The following is a 26,285-nucleotide window of genomic DNA, read 5'->3' on the forward strand; positions in this document are numbered from 1 at the left end:
AAATAAGGGATGGCAGAAAGGCACATGATGAAACTCAAACAAAAGCAAAAAACAAATGACACAAACCCATAAGAACAACAATGGACAGCTGAAGATCTGAATGAATAGAAGTTTGTAAACAATGCAAAGGAAAAAGTATCAAGGAAATTCTATGGATGTTGAGAGGATGAAGGGATGAGAAGCAATAGGCCCACTGCCTATGGCACCCAGGATGAAGTTAACTTACAAGAGACAGAAAGTAGATCTAGTCCAATCCTATTTTGCAGCTCTATCAAACAGACTAGGTGAAAAACTAAAAAGCATAGAGCATCCATGGCTAAGAAGAAAATGAAATCCAGGATGAAGTCTCTAGCCCTATAAGAAGCAACTCCTTGAGTGGTAGAACCATTACCAGTAAGAATCACGGAAAAAGATTAAAAGAAAAAAAAAAAATCCTGGTTAAAAAGAAAAACAACACAGATTCTAGAAATGACACACTAAAAGCAGCTTGATACCAACTCCCAAAAAATAAACTGACAGATATTAGACAAATCATTTGTGATTACTTAAAGATGAATTATTGGCTGCTTGAAGCCACCATTGGTATGCTAAAATGAGTGAATACAAACTAAAATAATTATCTTTTTAATAGGGCTGCTAGATTTTTCATATTGATGACATGTCACAGGAGGCAGTATATCAAGATTTCACTAAGGCTCTTGAAAATGTCTGTTGCTACCTTCTTAAAAGTAAAATGGAAATAGCTGAGCTAGAGAATTTGGTTAAGTGAACTTAAGAGAAAATTGATTTACAGCAAGTAGAAAGACTTAAAGATAAATATTTAACTACTAATGGTAGTAGTTAAATAATGAATATGCCAGACTGCATAAAGCTCTCCAATCCAGCATTTTTATCAACTATTTGGAAAAGGACATAGAAGGCATGCTGTTCAGGCTGTGTCATCTGGCCCAAGCTGGAAAGGACAGCAAATAGGTTTGATGTTGAAAATCAGGCTTCAAACTTCCTGGTAACTGAATAATGAATGGAAAAGAAGATAAAATTAAAATTACAATTCACAAGGAAAAACACTCTTTTCCCTCAGTGTGAATATGATTGTCAACAAACTAATGAAACATGATGCTGTATTAACAAAAGTAAGGATAACAAGTAATATTCCTACAAATACATTATTCAAGACCATACCAAGATGGTGAAGAATCTGAAAACTATTTTATGTGAAGAGATTTAGAAACTTAGTATAGTCAGCCTGGAAAAGAAAAGGTTCAGAGAGAATATGATGTTATCTTCAAATACATGCGATGATAATACACAAAAGAGGGATTTTATTTATTTTGTGTGGATCCTAAGTGGGAACGAGAAGAATAAGTTGAAAGAAAATAAATTTTAACTAAAAATTAAAAAACAACTGTCTACTAACAAGAGCTTTTCAAGCAAGAAACAAGTAGCCTTGGGAGTCCCTGGGACATTCCTCTGGCTGGAAAAACTCAAATCCAGGCTGGAAAAGGCCTATTCGTCAGATGCAGCGGAGTTTCCGGCCATGGCTTGGTAGCCCAGATGACCTTTGTCTTTCAACTAAAAGATTTCATGTTTCTGAACTTAGACATGGCGCCTGTAGTAAGATGAGGAGTGGAAGAAAAGGAGATATCAAGTTTATATAAACTTGACACTTATTTAAGGAAATGCAGTCTTTTCTTTCTGATCTCTCAATCACTTCTTTCAAGCCCCCAGGACATTACCTAGTTACTATATTACCTGGTACTTCTACATCCCAGACCTACTCTTAGAGAGGGGCTGAAGTTTCTCATACGATGTGCCTATAAAAGAAACTGTGTACTAAAAGAAAGTCATGGAGACACATTAGATTTCTGAATGCAGGAAAAGAAATTTCCCAGCTGTTATCCAAGTCATACAGACTCTCCACTGCACATTATGACTTACTAGCAGGAAGATTTGCTAGTGCCTTGCTTTCTATACACAGAAGAGGATACTTCAACAGGCCCAACCAGCCCTTCTCATCAAACTTACTGTCTATGAAGTTCCTATACAGATGTTACTGCCCACAGCATTAAGATTAGCATTTTTCATTTAAAATAGACATGAACGATTGATGCTCACCTACAACAGAATAATTATATTAAAACATTAATATTTTAAAATTCAGTCACTTTTAGTTTATTTTTAAATTCATATTGGTAAAAAAAAAAAAAAGTTAATACCACCGAGGTACTCTAATTCCAAGCTGATACATCTGTTTCTTAAAATAATACCCAGAAGTTCTATAAACTTAAACACTTAGGAATTCTCCAACTACCTTTGGATATATACTCCAAAGAGGGCACATTCTAATAAATTAAGTAACTTTTTTTTTTTTTTTTTTTCTTCTTTCTGATGTGGGCCTCTCACTGTTGTGGCCTCTCCCGTTGTGGAGCGCAGGCTCCGGACGCGCAGGCTCAGCGGCCATGGCTCACGGGCCCAGCCGCTCCTTGGCATGTGGGATCTTCCCGGACCGGGGCACGAACCCGTGTCCCCTGCATCGGCAGGCAGATTCTCAACCAGTGCGCCACCAGGGAAGCCCAAATTAAGTAACTTTTAAAAAAACCTTTTATGGGAAAATTTCTATAAAGTTTTCAATGAAGATATTACAACTGAATATTTCTATTATGGAACAGATTTATTCTATTTTTATATTATACTTGGAGGGTGCTATAGGGGTAGTGGTTCATGAAGGCTTTGGAGTAGGACACAAGAAGGAAGAATTCCTGGCTCCATTACTTGCTAGCTGTATAACTTGGGAAGTCACTAAACCACTCTGAGCCTGTTTCCTCATCTGTCAAAATGAGGAAAATATCATCATCTAGCCCAGGGGTTGTCCTGAGATTTAAACGAGGTCATATCTGTAAAGCTCCTGGCACACAGTGAGCAATCAGCAAAGGAGAGGGTGGTATCATCAATATAGACAATAAAGTCATTATAGACCCTAGATGGACAGGGTACAGGCGACCTGGTGTGGCTCATCTCCTGCTTTATTGCTTTGCTAATATTCTCATGACTTTACACAAGGGTCAGTCATTAAGTTAGCCTCTCTGAGGGACGCCCCTGTCTGAATGATCATATCCATTACCTGACAGACATGCTCAAATAGCTTCTCTTCCTCCTCCATCTTCAAAAATGTACTCTTCCTTGACCTCCACATCTCCCTCCTGCCATGGCCCTAATTTTTGGCTTCCCTTCCCAGACAAGTTCTGAGAAGAACTGCCTAGAAGCTCTGCTTCCACTCCCTTATTCCCCATTTACATTAAACTGGCTTCTCCCATCATGGTACTGAAACTGCTTTTATTCAAATCATCAGTGACTTCCAAGTGGCCACACTTAATGGATACTTTTCAGTCCACATCTCAATTTACCACTCCCTGCTTTCAAAATTTCTGATCATTCTCTCCTTCTTCAAATGCTTGCTCTGTTCTCCTGACTACTGTGATTCCACTTCTGCTGGATTTCATCCTACTAGATCACTATATGTTGGGTTTACCCAATTCTGTTCCCCATTCCTTCTGTTCTCTTTTCACTTTACACTCTCCCTACCTGATCTCATTCATTCCTATGGCTGGGGCCAACAACTCGTCAATTTCTATCTCAGCCCAGACCATTCTGTTTTTGCTCCAGATTCACATATCCAATTAATTGTACACACAATGGTTCCACTGGGATGTCTCATAGACATCTCAAACTTAACACATCCAAACTTAAAGTCCTGAGATTCCCTCTCAAAATTGTTACTTTTCTAGTTTTCCCATTTCATGTCATGGCATCTCCATCCTTTCTTAACCCTTATTCCCAAACATCACCAACAAGGCCCGGAATGACCTACCCCAGACTACTCTCCACCCTTCTTGTGCTATCCTCGCTAAATGTACTCTCTTCCAGCCACACTGACCTTCTTGCAGATCCAAGAACCTGCCAAGCTTTTTCCCACCTTAAGGATGTGAAGTCTAAGTGTTTCCCCCTACTTAGAATAGTCCCTCCCTTCCTTTTTCCCCAGTCCTTCTCCTAAATACATAGATCATGGGGGAAATTCATGCTCATACCAAAGATCTGCTTAAATGTCATTTTTCTCCAGAGTTCTTTCTTGAACATCACTCTTGTCTAATGTGGATACTTCCCTTGCAGTTCTTTCATAACATCCTGTTATTTTCCCTCAGAGCAAACACTGCAATTTCTATTGACATATGCATTTATGTGTTTCTTTAATGTCCTTGTGAAAAGTAATCTCCATAACAGCAAGACCCACATTTGTTGTGTTTGGCACTCTGTCCTCTGGGCTTAACAGGTGCAGGCACAAAAGGTCTGTCTGAGACATAAGCAATGCATAAGGTTCTCCTCCTAACACAACAATACACTTCAAATTCAATGATAAACATCAAATGACTCTAATAAAGTCTTACCTTCGATTAGATCAGAGAACTAGGGGGTGTCTTAAGTATCTACTTGTATCAGATAATAATATAAAAACCAAATTCAAAATTAGAGAAAGATTTTCCTATGCATTAAAAATAAACAGAAGGTAAAGATTACATAGATTAGGTTTATAACTCAATCAATTTTACAATTTTAAGTTTTCAATGACCTGTTAAGACAGTGCAAATTTCACTTAAAGATAAATACACGTGTTTATAACATTTATTTTAAAAATCCATATACTCTTATAAAAGAAAAATTATGTTTTCATATATATAATGTGGACATATTACTCATTTTTACATTTAAAATACATCTACTCTTATAAAAGAAAAAATATCCTGAAATCCTGATTACATAAGCTCAGAGTTGCAGTTAAAAAAAATCAAATTTCTCTCAGTATCTAGTGAAAGCAGTTGATTTAGCAAAGTAAAAGGAATTACCCCCCACTTAAAAAAAATGATGGAGCCACTGAGACAGAGATGGCTCAGTCTCCAATGACCTCACCAGCATCTGCTTCAATTACCTTCTGAAAATGAAATAACCAAATTACCATTCAGCTTTCTGCTGTGCTAACAAAATTAATCTGAAATATCGAAATTCATCTGCTTTAAATTATATATTACACAACTTCTAAACCAAAATCTCTTCAAGCTCTAAACTGTGAAGAACAAGCACTAAGGCTGTCATAATCAACAGTAACATTTTCACATACATAGGAAAAATTAATGGAAAGATTAATGACCCAGCTCAAATCATCCATGACAGTAATTTGATTCAAATCATGCCACCTAAAAAGCAGGATCAGTCAATTTTGAATCTACTCTGCTTCGTACAACAGATGTGTTCTTGAACATGTATGTGCCAACTGTATTTTAAATGCCACAGAGTGATTTAGAAATATAATTAGGTTTCATGGTTGCTTTTTTTCTAAGTATAGAAAAGAATATTTTAAGCACGAATAACTGGGCCTCTAACCATTTCCTAAGTTCACAGGATCATATTTTGGCCATCTAGTTTGTCAAGTATTCCATAAGTACATTAATAAATACCATTTTTAAATTGTGATGTACTCCATAGCCTTGTTTTCTGGTTCTTCTATATGTACATCATACTCTCTGTTCACACCTAAAGAAATCTTGTCTCAAAACCAACAAGCTGGGGCTTCCCTGGTGGCGCGGTGGTTGAGAATCCGCCTGCCGATGCAGGGGACGCGGGTTCGTGCCCTGGTCCGGGAAGATTCCACGTGCCGCGGAGCGGCTGGGCCCGTGAGCCATGGCCGCTGAGCCTGCGCGTCCGGAGCCTGTGCTCCGCAACGGGAGAGGCCACAACAGTGAGAGGCCCGCGTACCATTAAAAAAAAAAAAAACAAAAAAAAAACCAACAAGCTACATTTCTCATTTCAGTACATGATATATCCACCTCAAAGTCACCTTTGATTCTTCTCCAAGTGAAATCAGTTGCACGGTTCTAGTAATGGAACCATTAAGAAAAGCCCTCCTTGCTCTCCATCACCTTCTGCCTCAGCAGATGCTAGATCATGTCTTGCTTTGGGAAGAGATCCAGGTCCCCCAATCCAACTAACATTTTCCCTTCTCATCCCTAGGACACTCAGATTCATGCTCTGTGGTGCTGACTCATCTGTCTGTTTTATTTGGTGCCGAATCACATTTGCAAACCATAGGCCACCCTACGCCTTGCCCAGTCTCTTTAAACCTGGCCCGCTATCCTTTTCAATACTGTTTTCATTTACGGGTGAGGAGCAAAAAGTTAAAACAAGTAGGCGAGGCTGCGGCATGTTCACTGGCATATTATACCACAAAATGAGTACGGAAAAAAAAATGGGACATTAACTATCTTGGTCATGCAAACTTTATTTAAAATGGTAAATGAAGGAAGAGGGAAGTAAAAATGCATGAACACATGCCCTGTGGCACAAGCACCAGGTCATCGTATTACAACAGAAGTGACCAAGCTGGGAGATTTTCACCTGTTAGGGCCTCCAACTCTGACTTCGAGAAGAAATAATAGGGGAATCCTTGATATACCCCCAAACTATAGAGGAAGGTCAGGAGATTGCTGACTTTTTCACTGGTATGTAGCAACTTACAAAGCTTCCCTGAAAGAGCAGAGATTCCTTAACTTGTTCCAAAGTTCCTAATAATTCCTCTACACTGAAAATCAGAAAATATCAGTTGAGTACTTAAACACATTTAATTATTGTATCATTTAGATCAGTGAGTCCTACTTATGGGTTACTGATAAGGTTCTATGAAATTCAATTCAACATAGTTTAATGAAGAATATGACATAATAATTAAGATTGTGGTCTGTGAGGTCAGGCATAGCAGCGTTGAGTCCTAGATCTGCTACTTCATAATTATGTGACCTTGGGCAAATTACACCTATGATACAGCTTAGCATCTTTGTCTGTAATTAGGATGATAACAGGGTAATTATGAGATTAGACAAGTACACAAATCAATCTCTGTTACACAGTACATGTTGGCTGTCATTCACAGTGAATGACTGTTAGGCGCAGGGCATGAAGCTAGACCCTGTGAAGACTATAAAAACGAAAAAGAACTGACAATAAATAACACAAGCAAATAAGGCAGAGAAGATGAGAGTGCTACTGGGTGTATCCAAAGACAGACTACGTTAAGGGCCCCAAGAGAAGGGATAAGGAAGCCTAGCAATGCCTTGGCTCAAGTGGCAAGGGAGGGCACATCTAGTTATGTGTGTGGGTGGTGGTGAAGGATTAAATGAAACAGGAAAGGCCTCAAGGAGACAATGTCATAATTAAAGACGGGTGTGCCAGAGTGATGGGTTTGACATCACTGTAAATAAAAAGAGGATCGTGAAGGGCAGTTCTTTGTATAATGAAAGCAAAGTTCTGAGGGGGCAAAGAGTAAGACATGTATAGAAAATTGAAGTAGGAGATAAAGACCGAAAGGTAGGAATGAGCCGTACTGTGCAGAACCTCAAATTCAAGAGAAGAACTGGGGATGCAGAAGTGACATATCTGAAGCGTACCTCAGGAAGATTAATGTGGGAGGCTGTGAGGGAGGAAATGCAATCAGCAGCTGACTTATGAGTTAGAGGGGGTGAAGACTGTAGGAATTTTCAGATATGAATTTGTGTGCGTTGGGGGGGAGACAGGAAAATTTCTACTAAAATCACCAACATGCTGGACTACAAGCATAAGCGATGAACTTTCAGAGCTGTGAGCACAAAGCATTTTCTGGTTCAGAACTCAATTTTCTCTTGCTGAAAAGTTGTTGTACCAGCAACAATGAACGGTTTCAAATGCATGTGACAAGAGTATCGTGAGCCAGTCGTGTCAAATTCAAATCCAAACTCAAGAGTGAGTTCAGCTGAAGTCTTTCTTGACTGTCAGCAACAACATTTAAGAAGGAGGGAGGTGGCTTATACCATGTACTTTTCACACGCTTTGGTCTTTCTGTGTCTTGGTGTCATGCCTTGGGTCTTTCACTGAAGACCATGACTAGAGCATGGACAAGTTTCAAAGGATAGATAAACTCCCTGAAATGTACACAGAACGTATGCCTATATATTTATTCTTGCTTTTTCTCAATTTCTCTTTTATTCCTATATTCCTTACTTAGGCAGCATGCTTTTATATTAAAATTCATTAGTGCTTATTTTTCAATAGTGCTTATTACAAAGACTTTATACATTTTAACTCAGTCAATCCTCTCAACAATCTTAAAAGGTAGGTACTATTATTATTCTCATTTAAGAGAAAAGAAGACTATACAGCTCCACAGATAGGAAGTAGTCCTACAGAGAAGAAACCTCCAGGAGGCCCCAAAGCGGAAGTTGCCTAAGCTTAGTTCCATCTGGTGGTTTTGTTGAATTACAGTTTCCTTGGGTCTCGCTCTAGGATCTGGGACAGTCCAGATCAGCATGGGAAGTTCAGGTTAAACAGAGACATGCTTGTCATTTATCCTTAAAATTAGTTAGACCCATTACACTGCACTGTGGGAAAGTATATTTATATAACAAGTACCTTATGTACAGCTTTCTTTGAACAATTGGTTAATGTGTGTTAGATCAAGGAAATTTGTTTTTCAGTGAGGAAAAATAACCTAACTGCCAGTATGCTAAGCACCATCCTCTATATCAATGAGTCATTGTTCAATGTGGCCCACAATAAAAAGAAATTTTTAATTATGATTCAATATAAACATCCTTATAAATATTTAAGAGAAAATTTTCATGAAATATTATTTATTCTGACTACATATAACACATGCTGATATTTTCTATTCAGTCTAGCTCAGTCCAGATTGATCTATCCTTTTCCATTCCGTTAAAACAATGCTGGTTCCTATCCACTAAATTGATTTCATGACGCCCCAATGGATTGGTAACCTACAGCTTGAAAAGCAGTATTCTCCATGGAATTAAATCAAGTAACTCTGCCTGTTCTTTAAAAATGAAGCCAAAAGCATGAGTCTAACTGTTAATGGCTAAATGTTTATATGCATTTTTTTTTTAATCTGTAAAAAAAAAAAAAGTTAATGATTTCCTGAAAGCATCAGCAGGTCAAACTTGGCCATGGCTGTTTTTCCCAGTAATGAATGACAAGCAATATGTAAATATTCCCTTAGAGCCACTTGATCTGAATTCAAATCAAGAAAATAGGAAACATAAGCCTTAAATGACATTACAGCTCAGGCAAGAGTTTACTCAGTAATTAGTAATATTTTCAAATAAGGCACACACAGCTTTTTCACAGGAAATGGTTTTAAAATATTCTCAATTTTTTAAGATTAATAAAATTCCTGAATACTGAAAAATATATAGTGACAAAAATTAAGACTCACAAACCATTTATATCCTACATTAAAGAAGCTGTTTTAAATATTCTCAGTCTGTCAGTTGGTCAAAAAAATACTTAACACTTGTTATATGTCAACCAGTACTTAACAAGGCACAAGGAAAGAGCACTGAACTACTGCTGAGTCCCTTCCCTCCAGATGGCCCATCTGGGGGGAGAATGGCTGTAAACACATAAACAGCAAATAGGACCTCAGAAGGTCACACACGAGACTGTCCTTGGATAGGGCTATGGATCACTACAGGCATGTGTCCCTAACAGCGCCAACAGCCCTCTAGGATGGTTCTTAGAAGCTGAAATCAGATATGGTTTCCAAAAGTTAACTAGAACATTTACTTCCAAATCCATATACAACTTCCCCAACTTATGATGCTATAAATATGTTCTAATCCCCCTCTCAGACAAAGTAAAAATTAATGTTTAATGCTATTTAAACTGATACAACATGGAATGAAGAAAAATAATCAGAGATACAGAAAAAGCAGACTGGGGTTCAGGGCCCAGACCCTCCATTTAAAGGCTAAGAGATTGGAGGCAAGTTATTTAACCTTCCAAACTACAGATTCATCATCTGCAATTCTATCTACTCATAGGATCATGGTGAGGTTAAAGTGAGGGAATGCACATGAAAGCACTTTATAAAGCACCACAAGTGTTATTATTAACTTTAGAATCAGCAGGCATAGTAAAACTGAGAAGATATTAACCAAATATTAAGAAGGTATAGAGTTAACATGTACCAAGCACTTAAAATGGGTCTATATGCTTTTCATATACCAATCAATTAAACTCTGCAATATGACAATATCTGAATCCAACAACTGGTAATAATAGGGTTTTTCCTCTAATCTGGGACCTACTAAGTTTCTTCTCTAATGGTCCTTGGCTAGCAGGAAAAAACAATTAGAGACTGTTAATTAAAGGAAGGGCAAGAGTTCACACCACACCACTCCACCCACGTGGTATATGCATTCTTAGCCCAGCTGTACCACAAAGAGACGGCTCTTCCCCTAAGGTTCAAAGGCTGCCTCCGTGGGGCTGGAGCTGAGAGCCCTCCCTGTTGTCCTCAGCAGTGCTGCAGATCAACAGGCCAGATACATCCAGGTGATGCCTTCCACTGGATCTTAGACTCTGTACTTGACCAAGAGGGCAAGCTGAGATTTTCTGTCCAAATGTTATCTCTGCATTCATTTCTATTACGGGCAACTACTCTTTTTAGACAAGATGCAATCCTAGGGTGTAAAGTAGATCACTGTAATGCAAACCACTGACTTACACAGGTGGGGTATACAGACTGCATGTTTCCTATTGCCTTGGTTGGTTAATAGTCTGACATTAACCATATTATGGATGGATAAAGTATATAAGACATGGATTATGGGATGTCTTCAAGTTATAAACAAGTTGTTTTCAGAAAAGGTCACTTATAACTTAGATCTTTGGAATCCAGGATGCATTTCTGCACATTAATTTACAGTGGTATAAATTAATGTTAAGCTGCCAGGACTGCTCACAGAAATCTACTCAACCCACAATGTGAGTAGCATGAGGTCAGGTAACCTGTGTTCTATGGGCGCCATTCTGCCACTGAGCTGCCACATGGCCCTGGGCAGCATCCAGAACAGAAGCTCTGGATGGAGAAGGACAGAGTTGGGCTCAAATGCTGCCTCACCCACCTGCTGTGTAATCTCATTGAAGTTATTCAAACCCCTTGAGTCTAAATTTCCACAGCAGTCAAATCATATTTGGGGATGAAACATATATATAAAGAGCACAAAGGGATCTACACAAAAATCACTAAAAGGGTACTAAATTCTGCAAAAGCCAAATAATGTCAAAATGAGTGTGGAAGAAGGGAGCCCTTGTAGCACTTCTTAAAAAAAATACCTGCATTCTAACTACAAGGTAAGAGAGGGAGCAGGGGCCATAATGAATAACGATCACTCCAGAGGATAGTACAGAAAGTATAATTTGCTTTAATAATTCAGTTTTTCATTTGGTTTCAAGACTTGTCAAGTATCAAGGAATTAATACACACATATATAATATACTAATTTTGTAAATACAAATTATTTGCAAAAGCATGGAAAAATGTCTCATGAATCATTCGATCTGGAATAAACAACTGGTACAAAACACTGAAGATGGTGAAAACCAGGCGGGGCAGAGCCAGGAGATCCTGAAAACTCCGCAGGGCTTTATCCAGAATAGATTTATCTAGTAGTGATGCTGACTCATATGTCCATGTAGAGCTACACAGGCATATTTCAAGATAAATTATAAGAAAGAAAGTATTGGGTGATCCTCGAATCACTAATTTCAATCCAAAAGTATTAAAATGGGGCCTTTTAAACTTAACTTTGCTTTGATATTAACTTCAGAGAGAGAGAGAGAGAACCATCAACAAAGGGGGTAGGTAAAGGGTTATTTACTACATACAATCATACAATGTTTATGAAACCACAGGGTAAAATAGTGCACCAAGAAAACAGAGACTATTTAAATACTCAGAAGGGTAAAGGGATGGGGGGGTTAAAAGCAATCTTTAGGATTTCTGATACATATTGTGGTAGCAGGCAGAAATCAGGGCAAATCTTCCTTTTGCTCCCCTCTGCACACTAGCAGAGATTTGCCTAAGGTGGTATGGCTGCACCCTTGGCCTGACTATATTCCTCCCTAGAGATCTGGCTTGGAGGGCGCGTACACACACACTCTAGAGCAAACTGCCCTAGGTTGTCAGAAATCAGCTTTCAAGCAGGTCCAGTTGGTGATTCCACTTTATGGAATTCCACAGTTTAGTCAGAGGTAGTTGAAAAGATTTATAACTTTGGCTGCCTCTTTTCTGATAATAAAGTTTTTGGAGTTTTTGTTTGTTTGTTTGCTTTTTGCTTTTAATAGCTTGACCATTTGGGGCTGCAACTGCATTACAGTAGCTAAACTGCAGGTTTATCTTTTTTCTCTCTCTCTCATTTCCTAGTAACTAATCATGGTGACTTACTATTTTAATAGTACCACTGACTACTGGCCTTGTCCTGCTATCCCTATACTCCTAGGATCACTCTCTATTTTTGGATATGTTTTTCTTTTTCACTGCTAGAATACTTTTCACAAGAGGTCAAGGCAAGCATGACAATTAAATTTTGTATTGCTGAGTTGAAAAAAGTATGCTGTTCTTCCAGAAGTTTCATCTTGCATTCTCAGTTTAAGGGGCGCCCCTCACTCTACATCTTAGGAACAAGACGTGGTTAACTCTGAGCAGGTTGTTCATGAACCACAGTCACCTTTACTGTTGGAATCAGTTTGGAAGCAAACTGAGAAGGCACTACAGCTTTTGAAATCACTATATAGAGCATCCCTAGGCAAAAAAATAAAAAAAAAAAAGAGAGAGAGAATCTTGACCTAAATTCACATCTTATATAAAAATTAACTCAAGATGGATCACCAACTTAAGTATGAAACATAATACTATAAAATATTTAGAACAAAATGAAAGAAAATCTTCAGGACCTAGGGCTAGGCAAAGAGTTGTTAGACTTGATGCCAAAAGCACAATCCATAAAATGAAAAACTAATAAATTGAATCATTAAAATTTAAAACTTTTGCTTTGCAAAAGACTGTTTTAGCAAATTGAAAAGAAAAGCTACACACTGAAAGAAAATACTGGCAAACCATATATCAAAGGACTAGTATCTAGAATGTATAAAGAACTTGCAACACTGAACAGTAAGAAAACAATCCAGGGCTTCCCTGGTGGCGCAGTGGTTGCAAGTCCACCTGCCGATGCAGGGGATGCGGGTTCGTGCCCCGGTCCGGGAAGACAGACAAAACACATGAAAAGAAATTGTGGTGAAGATGATGGACAGATGGCTAATAAGCACATGAAAAGCTGTTGAACCTCATTAGTCATTAAAGCAATGCAAATTAAAACCACAATGAGATATCACCATACACCTCTCAGTGTGGTTAAAATAAAAAAAGAGTGACAATACCAAATGCTGATGAGGATGCCAAGAAACTGGATCATTTATACATTGCAGATGGGAAGGAGTAGAAAATGGTATAGCCACTCTGGAAAAGAGTCTGGCAGTTTCTTATAAAATTAAACATGTACTTATCATTTGACTCAGCCATTCCATTGAGGCTTTATCCCAGATAAATTAAAACTGATACTCACAAAAACATTTTTACACAAATGATCCTAGCTTTATTTGTAACAGTCCCAAACTAAAAACAACCCAAATGTCCTTCAATGGGTGAAGGGCTAAAAAACTGTGATACATCCATAACATGGAATACTACTCAGCAATGAAAAGGAACAAACTGTTGATACATGCAACATCTCGGGCAGATCTCAAGTGCTATGATCTGAATGTTTGTGTACCCCCAAAATTCATATGCTGAAACCTAATGCCCAACGTGACGGTATTAGGAGATGGGGGTCTTTGGGAGGTGACTAGGTTATAAGGGGCAGAACTCTCATGAATGGAATTAGTGCACTTATAAAAGAGGCCTGAGAAAGCTCCTTGCCGCTTTCACCACGTGAAGTTACAGTGAGAAGGTGGCCTTTGATGAACCAGGAAGGGGGCTCTCACCAGACATAAAGCCTGACCATGATGGCTCCCTGGTCTTGGACTACCAGCCCCCAGAACTGCGAGAAATAACTTCTGTTGTTTGTAAGCCACTCAGTCTGTGGTATTTTGTTACAGCAGTCCGAATAGACTAAGATATCAAGGGAAATGAACTAAGTGAAAAAAAGTCTCAAAACATTAGATACTGTATGATTCCATTCATATAATTTTTTTTTTTTTTTTTTTTTTTTTTTTTTTACCAGGGAAGCCCCATATAATATTTTTGAAATGACAAATTATAGAGACGGAAAACAGATTAGTGGTTGTCGGGAGTGATGTGCAGGAGGAAGAAGGTGAATATGGCTACAAAAGGGTAGCACATGGGATCTTTTTGATGGGATTGTTCTGTATCTTGATTGTGATGGTGGCCACACAAATCTACATGTAATAAAACTGAACAGAACTAAATACACACACACACACACACACACACACACACACCCATACACAAATGAGTGCCTCAGTGCTTGTAAACCCTAATCTACACGTAATAAAACTGAACAGAACTAAATACACACACACACACACACACACACACACACACACACACCCACACACACACACCCACCCATACACAAATGAGTGCCTCAGTGCTTGTAAACCCTGGTGAAATCTGAATAAGGTTAGTGGATTGTATCAATGTCAATTTCCTAGTTGTGATATTTATTATACAATAGTTACCTAAGGTGGGAAACTGGATGAAAGGTATAAGATATCTCTGTATTATTTCTTAGAACTACATGTGAATCTACAATTATCTCAAAATAAACATTTAGTTCTTGTTTATTCTAAGTGTCCTATCTTTCTATGGTTCACCCATTAGATGCCTGATTTCTTCCTTCCCCAAACAATCTTGCTACTCTCTGGGGTCCTAATAGGAAAAAATAATTCACTAAAATTAGTAGTATAACTCTTGTTTTCCAAAAATTCTTATTCATGGTTTACTATTACTAAGTGAAACATGTCCTTTGGATACAACCCTATATTTGAATACTGACTCTTACACTACATGAAACGGACAAAGTACTTTCTGAGTTACCTCATTAACAAAACAGGGAGAAAACCTATTTCACAAGTTTATTGTGAAGATAAATAAGATAATAAGTAAAGTACTTGGCACATAGTAGTTCCTTAACAATCTAAAACCTAGCTGAATTTCTGAATAAAAACATCAACGAAAAACTTTGGTTTTCAGTTTCCAAGACTTATATTTGGAAAACAGGAAGTGCATCTTTAACAAGAATATTGGGGCTGGGGATATGGTAAGGCTGAATTAGTTCTTAAGAAGTATTTCGATTTAGGAGACCATAATGATCATTTTAAGCCTATGTTCTCCCTCTGAGTTTGAAAACATTCCAGCCATCAAAATGATTTATAAACGTTTTACTGTACCATTCATGTTATTATGATTAGTGAGTGGCTGCCATACAGATGTTTAAATCTGTAAATAGTAACCAATAATATAGTAGATTACTCCTATTCAGATACTAACACATGTACATATGTTGGATGAGTTCAAGCTTTAAAAATGACAGGTACTACAATGACGCAATTTCATCCATTCCATTTACCTACAAAAATACTTTTTAGTAATAGACACCCCACAAAGTAATAAGCTTTAAATATGTCATAGATTTTTAGTTATAACTCAACTAATTAAGCTACAGAGCAGCAGGAACTAAGTACTTAGGATTTAAAATTCAATGTAGGTTGTTAAACTCGGGATTCTGAGCAATCTGCAGTGCAATGCATATAGAATGTTAGATTCCCTGAGCAGCACTGGTCTGAGAGAACTGTCAAGGACAGAGAGAGAAGAACCAATCAAATGTTACTTCTCTAGTGTAAATAAGAAAAAGGATGAAACAAAGTGCATTTAACTTCTACTGGTTACCTGCTCTGTTTATGAACAGTCACAAATCACAAAATGCCATGTGATACTTAAGAACAAAGTCCCCTCAAACATTTTTTAAGTACTGATATAAATTTGCAAAATGAATGCTTACCGAGCAAAATAACTTTGTTTCCGTTCCTTCTTCTCTTCCTTGGTATCCATAATATGCAATCAAAAGTGCAAAATATTTGAAAAATTCCTTTTTAATCAATGAGTCATCACCCTGTAAAAAAATAACAAAGTGACTGTAAATTAAGAAGTTTATAACGGCCAATATGAAGAATGAAGCAGATTTGGTGACTCATTCCATGTAGACAACATGGGACAGAAAGCAATGATAAATGCCTTCCAAGTTTCTGCTTCAGGGACTGGGTAGACTGTGAAACCACAGATATGATACAATCTACAGTAAGTGGCATGCATTTGGAGGGGGGAGCAGAAACAGATGAAAGATCCGTTTTGGACACGCTGCCTTTGAGTGCTCATGGGATAGTCAACTGGAAACATTCACCAGATGTTTGATTTCATGTAAAGCACAGGAGTGCAGTGAGGGCTAGAGAAAACGATTTAGAAATTGTCAACATATGGCTGTAGTTAAGGAAAAAAGAAAAACAAAACAAAACAGAACAGTACCATGATAACACCCTGCAGGTATGACAACTATGCTCAGGGTCCTGTATGGAAACAATGGATGACACAGTTTCAACTCTTACTGCTTTATCTCCATGTCTTTGACATGGTGGTGCCCTCAAGGGATTTACCAACCAGTAGGGAAAATAACATGAGTGCCAGGTCAATGGGATACAATTGGTTACACCAACTCCACAATAAAATGTGGAGTTAGTAACCTGGAGCTGTCCCAACAATAACACTAAGAATCCAGAAGACACAAAGTTCAATTTTGATTGAGGTGACAAAGTAAACCTTCTAGGGTGGTGAGGATTTCAATAAGTAAAGAGGAAAAAGAGACAGCATTCCAGAAAGAGGGAATACCTAAGCATAAGTATGCGCATGAAAAGGGCAAGATGGGCAGCGAAGCTATACCGGGCAGAGAAAGAAAACCAACCACGATGCCTACCTTCTGTTAAGTCACTAGTTCAACGTATTATCCCCATGTTCTCTCTTTTAATCCTTACACCCACAATATGAGTTAGGTATCCTTACTTCCATTAAACTGAGGCTGAGAGATACTAAATTCCCTAGTTCAACATTACCAGCCTTGGTGGAGCAGAGATTTAAACCCAGTTTGGTGTACATTTCAATGTCTTTCAATAACCTTTGGAGCCAGAAAGCATTTGGAGATGAGTTAGAAAGAGGGGTCTGGAATCACCAGCTTCCAATGCCTCGGCGTAGACTCTACAGGTTAGGACAAATGTACCTGGCCATGAGTAGGATGGGGGTCACTGAGACCTCCAATAGGACTGCCTCAGTGGAGTAGTGGGGATGGAAGCCATGCCTCAATGAATGAGGGAAGTACTCATTCAGGAACTGTGGTAACAAAGAAAAGACAGTGGCCGAGTGTCCAACTCTCCTAACCTCCGTTTCACATGTGGCCTGAACCCACTGGGCTCCTCCCCGACTCTATACCTTAATCCTTACTCTTTTCCCAAGCTTGAGGTAACCTTGCTACACTCCTCCTTCTGACCAGATCCAGCACAAGGGCCCAATTCTGCTGCCCATGACCACTCGTGTGCCCTTCTCTCTCGGCCATGTAAGCGTACTTCACATGTCACTTATCACTCACTGTGAGGCACTTAATCGGACGCTGTGTGACAATGCCACTTCACTTACCCTCCTCAGCCCCAAACAAATCAAAGTTCCTCCAAGTCAAAAACCACCATGTTTCATACTTTCCTTACACTTCCCTAAATACCTAACACAGAACTAGGCAGAAAAGCCACATAAAAGCTAAGCAAGGAATTAATCCAGTCCTGGGGATAAGATCAATTATATGGCAAACTGATATCAATCCAAGGATTCCTCCCAAATTAACAATTATTTGGAAATGGAGAATGTAGGTTCAAGCCAGCCTCTCTGGAACTCCAGATAGAATTAGAACCCTGGCTTTCTTCCCTGCCCTGGGCCAGGTGGTTTATTTTAAAGTTCCTCTCCTGCATGCCACCATATGTGATGATCTCTGTTTATTAGATTTCCCCTCATGAATAAAAATGAAGTCAAAACAATCTAATTGGAAAATGTTTATATTGCAAGCTGAGCCAGAAACTAATATGTGGTTCTAGTGGAAAAATATTGACAAAAATAAGTACAAGAGAAAAAGATTAAATGATCCGAGAACCGACATCTGGTGCTGCTGTGTCTGTTTAGAACTGGCAGAGCTCTTTTTCCATTTTCTATTTGATAAATTAAAAAATATCCAAATCTTTGGTTTCTTTTAAATTTCTGGGAATTTATACATTTCTTAGACAAGACAGATGCAGTTCTTTCAGGTCTAGACACACCAAGAGATTAACCAGAAAGAGATCAGCAAAGGATGCTATAAAAATGATTTGCACAGCACACCACCCAGCAGCCTTCATGCGTCAGTGAAGAACCAGAGCTCCTTTAAATCAATCTCTAATGGGAACTACATTTTCCATTACAAGTGGTTATAATGGGCTTCTTAAAAGCCCTTTTTTCATTTAACGCTGACTTTCTCCTCACATCAATAAACCCTAGACTCGTCCAAACACTGAATTACAAGAGTCTCCTGCATTTACGGTGTATTACATTTTTACATTTACGGTGTGTTACATAATTACAAGAGTCTCCGGCATTTATGGTGTATGAGGGAACACAAGAAGTATCTTCTATCTAAATATTTTTTTGTAATCTTAAATCAGGATGGTCAATTTAAACCTACATTCAGTTCATTATTCAAAAAAAACAAAAAGAAACCGGCACATACAAAATCCTTACCTCATAAGAGCTGTGTTGAAGACAAAGTATTTTCTGTGTCACCAGCAAATGTTTGATGCTCCCCATGACACCACTTAGAAGGGATTTAAGGACAGAGCTACCAGACTCCCTAACTACATCAAACCAGTGTGGACCCACACAGCCCATGGTGGCTTTTTGGCTTCACATCTACACTGCAGCTCCTTGTTCATTCAGGTATAATCAGCGAGGACTAGAAACACACCAGAGCACCATGATGTCCATCAACTGTTTTCCCAACAACAGGTTTCCTATTATACCAATGAAAGAATGACAACAACATGCTTTAAGCCTTGGTCACACTAAATTTGGCCACATAAGGAACAGACCAAAATGTACCGTTCTGTGCAGACACTTCCTCCTAGAAAATACTTAAGACTTATACTGAAATATGACAGGTGTTCAGTCTTTCTCAAAGCCATACTGTCATCTAAACACATAAAGGGTATTCAAATATCAGTGTTAACCAAGGTCAGAAATTTGAATACTCTTTTTAACAAGAAACCTGGGAAGAAAGACACAGAAATAGAACAAAAGTCTGCCACAAACATGTAGGGGGAGCATCTAGGAGATAACGCCCCCAGATAAACAAATGTGTGTCACAGAAGCAAAGCAACAGAAAACAGAACCTAATGGCAACAAAGAACTAAAAAGTTATGCCTGGGGGCTTCCCTGGTGGCGCAGTGGTTGCGCGTCCGCCTGCCGATGCAGGGGAACCGGGTTCGCGCCCCGGTCTGGGAGGATCCCACATGCCGCGGAGCGGGTGGGCCCGTGAGCCATGGCCGCTGGGCCTGCGCGTCCGGGCGATGCAGGGGAACCGGGTTCGCGCCCCGGTCTGGGAGGATCCCACATGCCGCGGAGCGGGTGGGCCCGTGAGCCATGGCCGCTGAGCCTGCGCGTCCGGAGCCTGTGCTCCGCAACGGAAGAGGCCACAACAAGAGGGAGGCCCATACCACAAAAAAAAAAAAAAAAAAAAAAAAAAAAGTTATGCCTGAATCAAGGTGATGATCAAGGACAGGCCAGTGGTCTATCACTTGAATGGGACAAAGGCAATGGATAGCAAAATGACTGGAGACCTCATCAACTCTTACTCCATTATTCTTTGCCTAAGGAAATGAAGTTAGACCTGAAAAGAATTAAACAAATGTGGGTTTCAGTGCTCTTTTACCTAAGATGAGTACAGAGGTTTCATCAAATCTCCTAGATACTCTAAATGAAGAACCATCTCTGGGCTAGACAGATCACTTTATAAGTTCTCTCTAGGAAGAGAACGTGCAAATGAGATTTCTAAAACATCACTGGCAGGGTCAGGAGTTGTTGAATATGTGGAAAATGCCAAAAGCCTGACAAGAGGCAAATACTTTTGAATTTTCAACAAAATAGAAAAGGGAGTGTGCAAATTACACACTGGAGAACATCACATAGATCCGTAGCAAAACTTTAGACATGATCATTAAAGGCAGCTTGGCAAGGACTCAGAAGAGGAGGCAGTGAACCCTGAGATCCAGAACGTTCACAGAAAACCAACCATTCAGCAGAACAACAACAACAAACAAGCAGATCCCTTTTTGAAGCATCTACCATGGACCAAGTACTCTGCTGCAGATACAAAGATGAAGACAGCACTCACAGGCCAGGAAGCTCAGGTGGAACAGGCAACGGAAACCCATCAGCTGGTAAGACGAGTGGTCCAATACTGGTGGGTACAAGGAACCACACAGCACAGAGTGGAAGCAACTACTCTGCCAGGAAGGGAAGGAGGGTCAGGGAAACTCCACAGAGGATGCCAGAGCTGGAATATGAGGGAGGAACAGGAGTTTGATCCTGAATGCAGAAGAGGTTGGTCTCACTAGGCAGAAAGAGGATGGTACGAGCCATCGGGAGGGAATACGTGGTACACGGGGAGGGCTGCGTGGTCTGGTGTGGCTCTCGTATAGGGCTGGTGGAGGGGAGGAAGTTCAGAGAATGATGGCCTAGCCAAATTATACTGACCTAATTTCCCTCTTGGACATAGTTACTGTTCCAGTGCCATCAAGGAAATTAGGTAACCACTGTGTAACTGTACTTAAAAGGCACTTGATAAGTTTCTCTTGATCTGCTTATGAATAAGATTGAGAAATGTGGCCTAGATATGGATGGATGCTTCTATGATTAGATGCATTACAGAAAGCACTGAACCACTGTACCAAGAGGTATGTGCTGACCAACTGACTGACCTCAACCCGGAGCTGGGAGCTGACCTCCAACTTCAACCTGGAGGGAAGGTATTAACAGCTTAATGCAGTGTTCGTCCTTAAGCCTTGTCCTCATCAGTAAATTCACCACCGACATGAATGAAAATAGGGGCCTCATTAGACTTTTGGAGGGATAAGTAACATCCTGGATAACAGCATTTCAATTCAGACAGACATCAGCTGTCTGTAGATTAATATGGGGTTCTACATCTGGGAGAGGTGCTAAGGAATGAGAGAAAGGGAGAACCCAACATTACCACAAGTGAATATGACCTGCAGTTTGAGGTGACAGTAAGATCCACATACCCAGTGGTGCGATGCCACTGCTTTCCAACCCCTCCCGCCCCACCTTGGCAAAAACAAAACAAAACAAAACCACTAATGCAGGGGCTTCCCTGGTGGCGCAGTGGTTGAGGGTCCGCCTGCCGATGCAGGGGACACGGGTTCGTGCCCCGGTCCGGGAAGATCCCACATGCCACGGAGCAGCTGGGCCCGTGAGCCATGGCCGCTGAGCCTGCGCGTCCGGAGCCTGTGCTCCGCAACGGGAGAGGCCACAACAGTGAGAGGCCCACGTACCGCAAAAAAAAAAAAAAAAAAAAAAACAAACCACTAACGCAATCAACCCAGAATAAAAAAGACTATGGTGGTCTGTCCCACCCTTTTTGAGGATTAGAATATATCAAGATTACTGCACTTGGCTCTGGGTCTCCCACTCCCGTATAGGAGAAATATAAGGAAACTGGAACAAACAGAATGATTAAGTAACATAAAATTACACTTTAAGAATAGTAGTCAAAGGAGCTGGTCAGGGTTAGCATGGGAGGAAAGGACAGCTATTTCCAAATACCTCAAGGATCTTATCTGGTAGGGGATTTAGCCTTGTACCAATAGAACTTCAAGGGTGTGCCTAGGACTAGGCACCGGATATTGAGGGAGAGGCGTCTTGGCTCAACATAAGGGCTTGATGCAAAGAGCTGTCTCCAGAGACAGCAGCTTCCTAATCGCCAAAGATGACTGAGTACGAGCCGGACAACCATTTTGTGGGGTCGCTGTAGACTGGCAGTTCTCAACCTTATCAAAAAATCAACACCCCTCACCTAAATAAATACAGTTGCCCCTTGAACAACAGGGGTTTGAACCTCGTAGGTCCACCTATACTCATACTTTTTCAGTAACTATAGTACAGTCCTACAGGATCCTTGGACACAGAGGAACTGCATACACGGAGGGCCCACTGTTATACACATTTTTTTTACCTACATGGAGGACTGGTGCTCCTAACCCCCCACATTTTTCAATGGTCAACTGTATATAAGTATTTTATAACATGCCCTTTATAATGCTGAGATGAAGTTGATAGGTAATATAACCCATTTAACACACTGAATTTTATGAAGTCGATGTAATGCCCCAAAGGAAAGTAATTGATAACAGGTAGTTCAGTATGTAAATTCTCAGGTTTCAAAAATCAATATAATGCCAAAAGAAAAGCAGCTTACAACAGGGGAGTTATAAGTTAATAATTTATAATAATAAAGTAGATTCTCAGGCACAATTTCATTAGAAGACACAGCAAAACACTCAGATGTTTATACCAACTTATTTAGGACAAGTTTAGCTACAGGTGAAATAAGATCAGAAATAATTTCAATACATATGAGAAGTACAGGAAGATGAAAGAACAGAGGTGAGAGGATGGGAGGGGGTGGGTAATGGGTAGGTGGGAGTGCACAGAACATTAGAATAAAAACTAGTGCTATAAATAATAACCAGAATTGTTATACATAGTAATTTAGAACCAATCTGTTTTCTTTAGAATGTCCCAATAAATATTCATGTAGGTCCTACAGATGACATGAAATTTGAAATATAAGGACAATTATTTGTTGTCTAGGACTGTCCTGCTCACTGCAGGGCACTTGGCACCTCTGCCTCCCCCAACTAAATGCTAGTGCCCCTCCCCAAGAACCATGCCAACCAAACTGCACCCCAGTGGGGAACACTACACTCACTGAAAACCACTGTTACAGAGGAAAGTCAAGTTCCATGGATAAACTAACATTTTTTAGTAAAATTTTTTAATTTCAAAAATTCCTTCAAAGCTGAGATCTTACAAACTCCACACACCTGAGTCGTTCTCTGTTTTCAAGATTCTCTGTGCTTTACCTGACTAACCCCTCGGACTCTTATTATTAAGGCAGCACAGCACCCTTAAAGCAGGACAAGCCCAGTTGGAATCCAGACTCTAGCATCTCCAAGGTATGTAGCCTTGGGCAAGTTACTCAATTTCTCTAGACCCCCATTTCCTTATCTGTAAAAGGCCTGGTATAGAGATGAAATGTGTCCAAGAGGTATCTATCGAGTCTAGCACCCCATGGAACAGAGAATACTCTCCACTGAGATTTCAACAAGCCCAAATGTTCCTGTGTTCATGAAAGTTACACCTACCTTCATCAGCACCTGGAGAGCCAGATTCAAATTTGCCCCTAAACAGACACATTAGATCATGAACTAACTCAAGCCAGGCAGCCCGGGTGAATGAAGGTAGAGATGACAGGAAGCAGCAAGTTAAAACATTTACTGAACATTAACCATATGCACCAGATTTTTTTGTTCAATGCTATTACACACACTGTTTAATCTTTATGACTATATGAGAGTTCATATTCTCAATCCTTTTTAGATAAAGAATATGAAATTTAGAAAGGTTGAAACATTTATTCAAGGTCAAACAGCCATAAAAGTTAGAGCCAGAATGATCAGCTTTATCTAATGCCAAAGTCAGAACCACTCATAATGGCCTCTAATGCGAGGCATTATTACTACACAGAATTTTCACGTCAATTGCCTGGTTCTTTCCAGATTTACCCACCATTAAAAGAACAAGAGGGCGAACACCAGTTTTCTGGTCAATTGTCTTTTAGGACATCGATCATGAACTGTATTCAGGTTAGTCACTGCTATTCACTAATAAATGCACTGCACTGAACATGTTCAAGCATTTAATAAACATTTATTGCACTGAATTAGACTTTTAAAGAGCTAACTGGAAAGCACATTCCCTTAATTCACTAAATTAAGTGAATTACCTCTTAAGTTTTAAGGACAGAAGTAATGATATAACTTTGAATATGCCAGAAATATTTCCCTTAGCAGTTGGCAAATATTTTTGTTTCTGTTGTTTTGAAAAGTAATCTGCCAATCCAATTATTTCCCCGCTGAAAACGAAATTAGTAAATACAAAGAATCAGAATTTTAAAATGGAATTTTGATCTTTTTAAAAAATGTTCTCTATTGATTTTAAGTTACAAAAGTCCCTTTTTTTTTTTTAGGGGCTAAAACTGAAGGTCCTTTTTAGAACTAAAAATTATGATTCTATAAACTTCTACCAGAGGTTTTTAATATACTGCATGCATTCTCTCATTAATACTTATAAGGATATAAGAATTCAGTCTTGTACAGTTTTCTACCTGTACACAAAGACAAATTAAACAGGAAAAATATGCAGGAAGTCATATAAAAAGTTTTTGGAGACAATGAAAACAGAACAGAGTCTGCTCTGCTGATCTCACGTCTCAACCATAAGAGGAAACTTCCTCTTTCTCACCATCAGTCACTATTTATTGGTTGTCTGCTCTATGCATATGATTGTCCCTTCCCTCACAAGAGTTGAAAAAAATCTGATGCCTGCATCGCCACAGAGGTAGTTTCTAGGGACACCCCCTACTATTGCTCCAGTACTGTAAGATCACTTCAGATCATCTCTAAGGTGAGTCTAAAGGTGGTAGGCTCCAAACAGCATCAATAAACAAACAGGTGACATGGGAAGAAAAGTTTGTCTTCAATTACTTCTGGAATTCATTTTAATATTATTCAACAGACCCACTGCTAAAATCCTAGGATCTCTGGCCTATTTGACTTTTTTTGCAGATATCTTCTAGCCCTGGCCCAAAAGGAATTTTTAAAAAAAGAAAAAAGTTCCACAGTCTCCTGGAGTCTCTACTAGTATAGAACTCAAGCCTATTCCCCAAGGCCTTCCAGAGAGTAGGCACCAATGAGAATCACTACACTGGCTGCCTCTGCTCACAGCAAATGCCATCACTGCTGCAGGGGTTCTGGTCTTGCATCATGCCCCAACTCCTTCAATTTTAGGACAGAAATAAGTGTGGCCAGTGGTTACTACTAATTATTATTATTATTATTATTATTTGATGGGAGGTATCTATTTGATGGATCTGAATTAGGGTTAATTAATGCAAACAAAACCAATAAAATTTGATGGATGAAAGATGTAATAAATGGAATGCCTTTCCAAAGAGCATACAGTATATGGGCTGCAAACACTAGTTTCCAAGAATTAGAGTGTCTTTTGAGACTGTGAAGAGACATGAAGTTCACTTTACCAGGTAAATTGCCATTTCACTGAGGAAAAGTCACATGCTTCTTTGTTCTCATGTGGATGGTAATGGCAACTGAATGCTATTTTCAAAATACACTGGCATACACCCAATATGTGTAAAAATGCAAAATAAAAAACAATTGAATTATCACCCTTTTTAATACGCTTTCAGCATATTTATTTACATGGAATGTACAGGTGGCAATAAACAATTTACACTTACTCCAAAATAGTGCCTTGTCACATACTGACAAGCAATGTCTCTAATCAGTAAGCTTACTAAGAACCTGTTTTATGCCTATCACTGTACAATTTATCTAAAACCTATGCATATAAAGAGGACTCAATACACTCTGAGAAAACTTCGATTTTTGACAAGGAAATAAAATCTACAAAAATAAAACAATCAGAAAAAAAGGATATGATAGAAAGTAATGCCAAATAAAATTTGTTATGCACAGAGAAGTACCAATGGAAAGAAAAGGGCCAGGTCACATAGGCCAGTGTTCTTAGGGAAGGTGTTTGAAGTGGGACAACACCACAAACAACCATTCTGGTTATAGTTCAACAGTGCTACCCAATGACCAGTCATATCTGTAAACAAGAAAGAGTTTTTATCCTTAATGAAAATGTTCTCTATCAGAGCATGCTCAAGAGAACTGGAATTCTACCCTACCCTCGGATGTGTAAGGCAAAAATGAAGAGGGCTTCCCTGGTGGCGCAGTGGTTGGGGATCCGCCTGCCAATGCAGGGGACGCGGGTCCGTGCCCCGGTCCGGGAGTATCCCACATGCCGCGGAGCGGCTGGGCCCGTGAGCCATGGCCGCTGGGCCTGCGCGTCCGGAGCCTGTGCTCCGCAACGGGAGAGGCCGCAACAG

General features: G+C 39.4%; 1 protein-coding gene across 7 annotated transcripts in view; it reads right to left on the reverse strand.

The window, feature by feature from the left end:
• Positions 1-26,285, reverse strand: part of NCOA7 (nuclear receptor coactivator 7) — a 154,050-nt gene that overhangs the window by 107,242 nt on the left and 20,523 nt on the right. For all 7 annotated transcript variants that reach the window (XM_028494474.2, XM_028494473.2, XM_007130676.4 and 4 more), the window contains one exon: positions 15,954-16,064. In XM_028494474.2, the coding sequence (XP_028350275.1) occupies positions 15,954-16,003 (50 nt within the window). In that variant the 5' untranslated portion in view covers positions 16,004-16,064. The remainder of the gene's footprint in view (positions 1-15,953; positions 16,065-26,285) is intronic.

This window comes from Physeter macrocephalus, chromosome 10 (genome assembly GCF_002837175.3).
Source record: "Physeter macrocephalus isolate SW-GA chromosome 10, ASM283717v5, whole genome shotgun sequence".
Taxonomy (NCBI): Eukaryota; Metazoa; Chordata; class Mammalia; order Artiodactyla; family Physeteridae; genus Physeter; species Physeter macrocephalus.